The sequence below is a fragment of the Nerophis ophidion genome, linkage group LG15 (genome assembly GCF_033978795.1).
Source record: "Nerophis ophidion isolate RoL-2023_Sa linkage group LG15, RoL_Noph_v1.0, whole genome shotgun sequence".
NCBI lineage: Eukaryota > Metazoa > Chordata > Actinopteri > Syngnathiformes > Syngnathidae > Nerophis > Nerophis ophidion.
Genome location: NC_084625.1, coordinates 41,183,960 through 41,194,314, shown reverse-complemented (window position 1 = coordinate 41,194,314; position 10,355 = coordinate 41,183,960). Strand labels below are relative to the sequence as shown.

Genomic DNA, 10,355 nt, shown 5'->3' with positions numbered 1-10,355 from the left:
GTTCGAAAGGTGGTGTCATGTTCATATTGTGTTAATATTCAGTGTTTTATCCTTCATAGACAAATTTAAAATTCCATTACGTTTTTTTAAGACGGTCTGTCATAATGTTTTTGGCATTCAATCAGGCAATATTGTGAGATTTGTATTTGCGTTTATTAAAATAGATATATACCGGCCCCCAGACACATTTGTTTTAACTAAAAGTGGCCCCCGAGTCAAAATAATTGCCGAGGTCTGATCTAGAATAAACAAGGAAGCAGCAGACCACTCGATGATGTAAACATAGGTACCAACAGAAGTGATTACGTCGTCGCTATAAATAGTTTGTCTGCGTTAGCACTTGTAATAACAATATCACTAATACTTGGTTGATATTCAAGTCAGAAAATGTACATTAAGTGTTGTTTGCGCTTTTTGAATGGATCTCGAATTTTATGGGCGAAATAATGGAGCTTCCATTGGCTCCGCTGTAAGCTGAGTTTTATATACGTTTATTTAATATTTACAATGCTCTTTGAAGAGGGAGGCCGAGCTGAATTCCTGGTTGTCGGCTCTCTTGGCCAGCAAGAAACAAGGTTGGCCTTGGAGTTGTTGTGCGTGCCCCCTACGACACAAGTATATTACCCTCAAACTGCTTCCGTTTAGGCAGTCTGGTCTCCCTGCAACATGCGCTTACTAGTAATGTGCGAATCGATTCTAAAATATCGATTTTGCCTATACCAGATCTTTATGCTATAGTATAGCTTTTCAAATAATATTATCAATACTTTTGATACTTCGGTTATTTGAGATAATGTATATCACCAGCAGCAACACAGTGTAAAGTAACTTAATAACGAAGATATTGTCTAAATGAAACATGATTGGTGGGAACTATTTTTTCTTCCGCCGAGGTAAGTAAGTAAAGCGTAAACAAGAAAACAACCGGCAGTTAAAATCAATCAATAAATCAATCAATTTGTATTTATATAGCTCTAAATCACAATTGTCTCAAAGGGGTGCACAAGCCACAACGACATCCGCGATACAGAGCCCACATAAGGGCAAGGAAAACCTCACCCCAGTGGGATGTCGATGTGAATGACTATGAGAAACCTTGGAGAGGACCGCATATGTGGGCAACCCCCCTCCCTCTACAGGAGACCGAAAGAAATGGACGTCGAGTGGGTCTAACATAATATTGTGAAAGTCCAGTCCATAGTGGCTCTAACATAATAGTAAGAATGCAGTCCATAGTGGGGCCAGCAGGAGACCATCCCGAGCGGAGACGGGTCAGCAGCGCAGAAGAGATCAGCCCAAACTATGCACAGGCGAGAGGTCCATCCCGGGTCCCAACTCTGGAGAGCCAGCACTTCATCCATGGCCACCGGACCTGTGTCCCCCCTCCCTCCACAAGGGAGAGCGGTGGCAGAGGAGAAAAGAAAAGAAACGTCAGATCAACTGGTCTCAAAAGGGGGCCTATTTAAAGGCTAGAGTATACAAATGAGTTTTAAGATGGGAATTAAATTCTTCTGCTGAGGTATCATCTCGAACTGTTACCGGGAGGGCATTCCAGAGTACTGGAGCCCGAATAGAAAACGCTCTATAGCCCGCAGACTTTTGTTGGGCTCTGGGAATCACTAATATGTCGGAGTTCTTTGCACGCATTTTTCTTGCCGGGACATATGGTACAATACAATCGGCAAGATAAGCTGGAACTAGACCGTGAAGTATTTTATACGTAAGTAGTAAAACCTTAAAGTCACATATTAAGTACACAGGAAGCCAGTGCAGGTGAACCAGTAATAACATATATAATATGATCTAATTTTCTTGTTCTTGTCAAAAGTCCGAGTCCATGGTTCTTGCCCGGAAAAGGGTGGCGTGCCATCTCCGGGTTGGGGAGCAGACCCTGCCCCAAGTGGAGGAGTTCAAGTACCTAGGAGTCTTGTTCACGAGTGGGGGAAGAGTGGATCGTGAGATCGACAGGCGGATCGGTGCGGCGTCTTCAGTAATGCGGACGTTGTATCGATCCGTTGTGGTGAAGAAGGAGCTGAGCCGGAAGGCAAAGCTCTCAATTTACCGGTCGATCTACGTTCCCATCCTCACCTATGGTCATAAGCTTTGGGTCATGACCGAAAGGATAAGATCACGGGTGCAAGCGGCCGAAATGAGTTTTCTCCGCCGGGTGGCGGGGCTCTCCCTTAGAGATAGGGTGAGAAGCTCTGCCATCCGGGAGGAGCTCAACGTAAAGCCGCTGCTCCTCCACATCGAGAGGAGCCAGATGAAGTGGTTCGGGCATCTGGTCAGGATGCCACCCGAACGCCTCCCTAGGGATGTGTTTAGGGCACGTCCAGCTGGTAGGAAGCCACGGGGAAGACCCAGGACACGTTGGGAAGACTATGTCTCCCGGCTGGCCTGGGAACGCCTCGGGATCCCCCGGGAAGAGCTAGACGAAGTGGCTGGAGATAGGGAAGTCTGGGCTTCCCTGCTTAGGCTGCTGCCCCGGCGACCCGACCTCGGATAAGCAGAAGATGATGGATGGATGGATGGATTGTCAAAAGTCTAGCTGCCGCATTTTGTAGTAAACTGTAATCGTTTAAGGCTAGACATAGGGAGGCATGCTATGATCCGATCATGTTTGGTTGAGTTTTGACTCCCTCAGTTCTGTTTTCAGCACCCTTGAGTTTGTGTGTTTTGTTTACCATGGGTGCTGACTAGTTTCACCTGCCTCTGATTAGTGTCATCTGCACCTTGCCTCCGGAATTCCTGCTGCATCTTGGGAGATCGATCTGCGCAGTAAAATGCGAGACCCTGTCGGAACAAGGCACTCCATTTTATATAAAACAATTGTGTGAGTACTTTTATTGTAGGATATTTGGAGACACGACATACAGAGTTAAATTTGAATAAGATAACATTCAGTGCAGAAAAACTCCATTTGCTTGATATTAATTTTCTAAATGAAACATGATTGGTGGGAACTATTTTTTCTTCCACCTAGGTAAGTAAGTAATGCGTAAACAAGAGACAACAACCGGCAATTAAAATGAGGCATGTCATGATCCGTTGCCCGGATCATGTTTGGTTGAGTTTTGACTCCTTCAGTTCTGTTATTAGCCTCTTTGAATTTGTGTGTTTTGGTTTTCATGGGTACTGACTAGTTTCACCTGCCTCTGATTAGTGTCCGGGACGCTCACCTGCTGTCGGGCACTAATCAGAGAGCTACGTATTCCCGTATTTTGCCATGCTCACGCTGTATTTCTTGTTTGGACTACGCAACAGTGACGTCTACTATTTGCTTCCATACAACACGTTACGGTAAGTATTTCTACGATCTTTGATTCCGATTCCTGTGCTAAGCTTCGCCATGGCGCCCAAGCTATCTGCACTCTTTTCTGTCTTTTTGAATTTTTGCAAGTTTCATGGACAATAAATCATTGTCTCACCTGCACTTTGCCTTCAGAAATCCTGCTGCATCTTGGGAGACTGATCCGCGCGGTAAAATGCGAGACCCCGTCGTGACAAGGTACTCCGTATTATAAAACATGTGTGTGAGTATTTTTATTGTAGGATATTTGGAGACACAACATACAGAGTTGAATTTTAATAAGATAACATTCAGTGCAGAATAACTCCATTTGTTTGATATTGTCTAAATGACACATGATTGGTGGGAACTATTTTTATTTCCACCTAGGTAAGTAAGTAATGCTTTAACAAGAGATAACAACCGGCAATTAAAATGAGGCATGTCATGATCCGTTGCCCGGATCATGTTTGGTTCAGTTTTGACTCCCTCAGTTCTGTTTTTAGCACCCTTGAGTTTGTGTGTTTTGGTTTTCATGGGTGCTGACTAGTTTCACCTGCCTCTGATTAGTGTCCGGGACGCTCACCAGCTGCCGGGCAATAATCAGAGAGCTATATATCCCCTTTTTTCGCCACGCTCACGCTGTATTTCCTGTTTGCACTACGCAACAGTGACAACATCTACTATTTATAGGCCCGGAGTCACCCCATAGTGCCCGGAACCTCCAAGTGTTGGAAACTAATCCCTTGAGCATCAAATCTGACAGGAGGCGGATCAAATGGCCAGCAGCTAGCATGACCTCATTGTGGAAGCAGTTCGATGACGATGTCGACCAAATTCTGGAGGCAACGGTAAAGGGAGAGGCTGACGGGAAGCTCCAAGCTATGACAACAATCATTGTCAGTATCGCTGCTGAACGATTCGGCGAGGAGGAGAAGAAAAGCTCCGGAACAACGTACTCAAAGAATCAAAGAGCTGTGAGGATCCACAACATCAGGCAGGAGATGAAAGCACTGAAGTCCCAATACAAGAAGGCCGGAGATAAGGAACGTATTGGCCTGGCCCAGCTAATGTGCATCCTGCGGAATAAGATCAGGGTTCTTCGCCGGGCTGAGTGGCATCGGAGGCGACGCCGTGAGAGGGCACGCAAGCGTGCTGCCTTTATCTCCAACCCCTTCAAGTTCACTAAGGATTTGTTGGGGCAGAAGCGCAGTGGTAAACTTGCCTCCTCGCAGGAAGACATAGACCAACATCTGAAGCAGACGTACAGCGACCCCGCAAGAGAGCAGGAGTTGGGAGAGTGTAACATCCTCATAGACCCCCCTGAACCGGAGGTGCAGTTTGACATGTCAGAACTGCAGCTAAAGGAAGTCAGGGAGGTTGTCCGCAGAGCAAGGGCACGCTCTGCTTCAGGACCAAGTGGCACTTCATACAAAGTGTATAAGAACTGTCCCAAAATCCTGCTGCGTCTGTGGAAAATCCTGCGAGTCTTCTGGAGAAGAGGGAGGATCCCAGAACAATGGAGAGTAGCTGAAGGGGTGTGGATCCCGAAGGAGGAAAACTCCACCCAGCTAGACCAGTTCCGCATCATCTCCCTGCTGTGCGTCGAGGCAAAGATATTCTTCAGCACTGTTTCCAAACGGCTGTGTACCTACCTGGGTCAGAACACCTACATCGACACATCTGTCCAGAAGGGAGGCATTTCAGGAATGCCAGGCTGTCTGGAGCATACCGGTGTAGTGACACAGCTCATTCGAGAGGCAAGAGAGAACAAGGGCGACCTGTCAGTGCTTTGGCTTGACCTGGCAAATGCATTCGGCTCCATTCCCCACAAGCTGGTTCAGCTCACATTAACAAAACATCATGTCCCCAGCAGATGTAGAGACCTCATTGCTGATTACTACACCAATTTCAGGATGAGGGTCTCCTCGGGAGCAATAACATCTCGTTGGCACAAGGTGGAGATCGGTATCATCACAGGGTGCACTATCTCTGTGACACTATTCTCCCTGGCCATGAACATGCTCACCAAGTCTGCTGAGCCAGAGTGCAGAGGGCCTCTATCGAAATCCGGACAACGGCAACCACCCATCAGGGCGTTCATGGATGACCTCACTGTCATGACAGAATCAGTCCCAGGCTGCCGGTGGATTCTGAAGGGACTCGAAAAGGTGATGGAGTGGGCCCGGATGCGTTTCAAGCCAGCCAAATCAAGGTCTATGGTGCTGAGGAAAGGGAAGGTGGAAGACAAGTTCCGGTTTAACATCACAGGCACAGCCATTCCAACCATCACAGAGAAGCCAGTCAAGAGCTTGGGCAAGGTTTTTGACAGCTCTCTGAGAGATACCACATCTATCCAGTCGACCTGCACTGAGTTGGATGGCTGGCTGAAATCCGTGGACAAGTCAGGCCTACCTGGAAAGTTCAAAGCCTGGGTCTACCAACATGGCATTCTTCCCAGGATCCTGTGGCCCCTCCTTGTCTATGCAGTCCCCATCTCAACAGTGGAGACCTTAGAGAGGAGGGTCAGTAGCCACCTCCGGAGATGGCTGGGATTACCAAAGAGCCTGAGCAGCCTCGCACTCTACGGGAACACCAACAAACTGCAACTGCCCTTCAAATCCTTGGAGGAAGAGTTCAAGGTAGCAAGAGCCAGAGAAGTGGTTCAGCTCAGGGACTCACGAGATCCGAAGGTGGCTAAAGCAGGGATCCAAGTGAGGACTGGTAGGAAGTGGAGGGCTGAGGATGCAGTTCAAGAGGCAGAGGCAAGGCTGCCTCAAAGAAGCCTGGTGGGAGTGGTCACTCGAGGCAGAGCTGGGCTAGGCTCCTTTCCAATTCCCCAATTGAAAACCAGCGGGAAGGAAGGGCGCTGCCTTGTTCAGGAGGAGGTGAGAGCTGCAGTGGAGGAAATTAGAACTTGCAAGGCAGTGGGATTGAAGCAACAGGGTGCTTGGACAAGATGGGAGAATGCGGTTGAGAGGAAAGTGACCTGGGCCGAGCTGTGGAAAGCCGAGCCCCACCGCATTAAATTCCTCATCCAGGCAGTGTACGATGTGCTTCCAAGCCCATCTAACCTGAACACATGGGGCATAGCAGAGACACCAGCATGCCCATTGTGTTCCAAGCGAGGAACCCTGGAACACATCCTCAGCTGCTGCACCAGGGCACTTGGAGATGGTCGGTACCGCTGGAGGCATGACCAAGTCCTTAAGACCATTGCTGAAACCATCAGCGCAGGACTTGTGTGGGCGAAGCAGTTCCGACCATCCAAGAAAATCATCGCCTTTGTCAGAGCTGGGGAGCAGCCAACCCCTGCCAGAAAAACTTCTGCGGGCATTCTAACCTCTGCAAGAGACTGGCAGCTGTTGGTGGACCTTGAACATCAGCTGAAGTTCCCCAGCCACATTGCAGTCACCACCCTGCGACCAGACATTGTCCTCGTGTCTGAGTCCACCAAGCAGGTAGTGCTGCTGGAGCTGACCGTCCCATGGGAAGACCGCCTGGAAGAAGCCTTTGAGAGGAAGCTCTCCAAGTACGCGGGACTGGTCAGTGACTGTCAGCAGGCTGGCTGGAGAGTGAGGTGCCTCCCAGTTGAGGTTGGATGCAGGGGTTTTGCAGCCCGCTCCTTGACCAGAGCCTTCAGCACTTTGGGCATCGAGGGAGAGAGAAGGAGGAGAGCCATCCGCAGTACCACCGATGCGGCAGAGAGGGCATCAAGATGGCTGTGGCTCAAAAGGGGAGAGCCATGGAGTCATGGTAGCTAGCTAGCCATCTGGACACAAGCTGGGGTCTGATCAGCCCCTGCTGGGTCACCTGGAGGAGGGTGTATGATGTTGAAAGACCCGAAACACCCGATGATTCCAGGCACATCACTGAAGATGTGTCCAGAGGCATCAGTAGATGTATGTACACAGTTTGTTTCCATACAACACAATACGTTAAGTATTTCTACGATCTTTGATTCCTGTTCCTGTGCTAAGCTTCGCCATAGCGCCCAAGCTATCGGCACACTTTTCTGTCTTTTTGAATTTTTGCAAGTTGCATGTACAATAAATCATTGTCTCACCTGCACTTTGCCTTCAGAAATCCTACTGCATCTTGGGAGACTGATCTGCGCAGTAAAATGCCAGACCCCGTCGTGACAAGGCACTCCGTATTATAAAACAAGTGTGTGAGTATTTTTTTTTGTACGATATTTGGAGACACGACATACAGAGTTGAATTTGAATAAGATAACATTCAGTGCAGAATAACTCCATTTGTTTGATATTGTGTAAATTACACATGATTGGTGGGAACTATTTTTATTTCCACCTAGGTAAGTAAGTAATGCGTAAACAAGAGACAACAACCGGCAATTAAAATGAGGCATGTCATGATCCGTTGCCCGGCTCATGTTTGGTTCAGTTTTGACTCCCTCAGTTCTGTTTTTAGCACCCTTGAGTTTGTGTGTTTTGGTTTTCATGGGTGCTGACTAGTTTCACCTGCCTCTGATTAGTGTCCGGGACGCTCACCAGCTGCCGGGCACTAATCAGACAGCTACGTATTCCCGTATTTTGCCCCGCTCACGCTGTATTTCATGTTTGCACTACAGTGACAACGTCTACTATTTGCTTCCATACAACACGTTACGGTAAATATTTCTACGATCTTTGATTCCTGTTCCTGTGCGAAGCTTTGCCATAGCGCCCAAGCTATCGGCACGCTTTTGGGTCATTTTGAATTTTTGCATTGTCTCACCTGCACCTTGCCTCCGGATTTCCTGCTGCATTTCGGGAGACTGAATCGTGAGACCCCGTCGTGACAAGGCACTCCATTTATAAAACAACTGTGTGAGTACTTTTATTTTAGGCTATTTGGAGACACAACATACAGAGTTGAATTTGAATAAGATAACATTCAGTGCGGAATAACTCCAACGTTTGAAGTTTTACAGAAACTTTTAGATCCGTATCGCCGATCCCAGCCTGAATTTTGCTGGATGGGTTAGAATTTTAGTGGCGTTGCTCATGACTAGTGCGTACCTGGCTCCGTGAGGCGACCACAACGGGCTCCAGAGTGGTGCTGAGAGGTCGCCTTTTCATGGGCACGTCCTCCTGCCTCCTCCCGTGCGACGAGAACAACGGGAGAAACTTCCCGCTAACACCGACAAAGCGTCCTTGGCCTACGAAACAGCTGGCAGTACAACAACAGTCGAGTCGAACCCGCCCGATTCATCTTAAAAAGCATCAGTGGGCTCTCCTGCGGGTCTACCCTGCATCCCATGGCTAACAAAGACCACTACGGCTTAACGAGCGCAGCTCTCTCGCCACTGCTGACGAAGAGGCCGTCGCCGATCTGCTCCCTCACTGTAGGCTTTGTATGTTCATGTTCCCTTTAAACTCAACAAAATCAATGCTAATCTACCCTATTTTGTATTTTTTTTTCCAAGTAAATAAGACAACCGTTAAGGAACCGAATAGTCAAGCAGAATCGAAAGTGGAATCGGAACCGGAACAATCGTATCACTTCCCATTCTTAGTCTACTTCTACGTTTGCCCAAGTCCACATGGGGCGGTAGAGTTCAGATGGTAGAGTGGCCGTGACAGCAACTCGAGGGTTCCAGGTTCGATCCCCGCTTCCGCTATCCTAGTCATTGCAATTCAGTCCTTGGGCAAGACACCACCTTATCCCAGTGCCACTCACACTGGTTTAAATGTACAAACCCCTTTTCCATATGAGTTGGGAAATTGTGTTCGATGTAAATATAAACGGAATACAATGATTTGAAAATCCTTTTCAACCCATATTCAATTGAATGCACTACAAAGACAAGATATTTGATGTTCAAAAAATAAACTTTATTTTTTTTTTTTTGCAAATAATAATTAACTTAGTACTTCATGGCTGCAACACGTGCCAAAGTAGTTGGGAAAGGGCATGTTCACCACTGTGTTACATCACCTGTTCTTTTAACAACACTCAATAAACGTTTGGGAACTGAGGAAACTAATTGCTGAAGCTTTGAAAGTGGAATTCTTTCCCATTCTTGTTTTATGTAGCGCTTCAGTCGTTCATCAGTCGGGGTTCTTCGCTGTTGTATTTTACGCTTCATAATGCGCCACACATTTTCGACGGGAGACAAGTCTGCACTGCAGGCAGGCCAGGAAAGTACCCGCACTCTTTTTTTACAAAGCCATGCTGTTGTAACACGTGCTGAATGTGGCTTGGCATTGTCTTGCTGAAATAAGCAGGGGCGTCCATGAAAAAGACGGCACTTAGATGGTAGCATATGTTGTTCCAAAACCTGTATGTACCTTGTGATGGTGCCTTCATAGATGTGTAAGTTACCCATGCCTTGGGCACTAATGCACCCCAATACCATCACGGATGATGGCTTTTGAACTTGGCGTGGATAACAGCCTGGATGGTTCGCTTCCCCTTTGGTCCGGATGACACAATGTCGAATATTTCCAAAAACAATTTGAAATGTGGACTTGTCAGCCCACAGAAAATTTTTTCCACTTTGCATCAGTCCATCTTAGATGATCTCGGGCCCAGAGAAGCCGGCGGCGTTTCTGGATGTTGTTGATAAATGGCTTTCACTTTGCATAGTAGAAATTGAACTTGCACTTACAGATGTAGCGACAAACTGTATTTAATGACAGTGGTTTTCTGAAGTGTTCCTGAGCCCATGTGGTGATATCCTTGATGTCGGTTTTTGATACAGGGATCAAAGGTCATGGTCATTCAATGTTGGTTTTCGGCCATGCCGCTTACGTGGAGTGATTTCTCCAGATTCTTTAAACCTTTTGATGTTATTATGGACCGTAGATGTTGAAATTCCTAAATTTCTTGCAAATGCACTTTGAGAAACGTTCTTAAACTGTTTGACTATTTGCTCACGCAGTTGTGGACAAAGGGGTGTACCTCGCCCCATCCTTTCTTGTGAAAGACTGAGCGTTTTTTGGGAAGCTGTTTTTATACCCAATCATGGCACCCACCTGTTCCCAATTAGCCTGCACACCTGTGGGATGTTCCAAATAAGTGTTTGATGAGCATTTTTCAACCTTATCAGTATTTATTG

At 47.2% G+C, this 10,355-nt stretch overlaps 1 protein-coding gene across 1 annotated transcript; it reads left to right on the top strand.

The window, feature by feature from the left end:
• Positions 1–4,031: 4,031 nt before the first annotated feature.
• LOC133569665 (uncharacterized) lies at positions 4,032–7,190 on the top strand. The gene has a single exon (XM_061922175.1). It carries the CDS (start codon positions 4,084–4,086, stop codon positions 7,051–7,053), a length of 2,970 nt encoding a protein of 989 aa, XP_061778159.1. The 5' UTR covers positions 4,032–4,083; the 3' UTR covers positions 7,054–7,190.
• The last annotated feature ends 3,165 nt before the right edge of the window (positions 7,191–10,355 follow it).

Coding starts and splice junctions, on each gene's coding strand:
- LOC133569665 (XM_061922175.1), top strand. CDS start 4,084: ATGACCTCATTGTGGAAGCAGTTCGATGACGATGTCGACCAAATTCTG.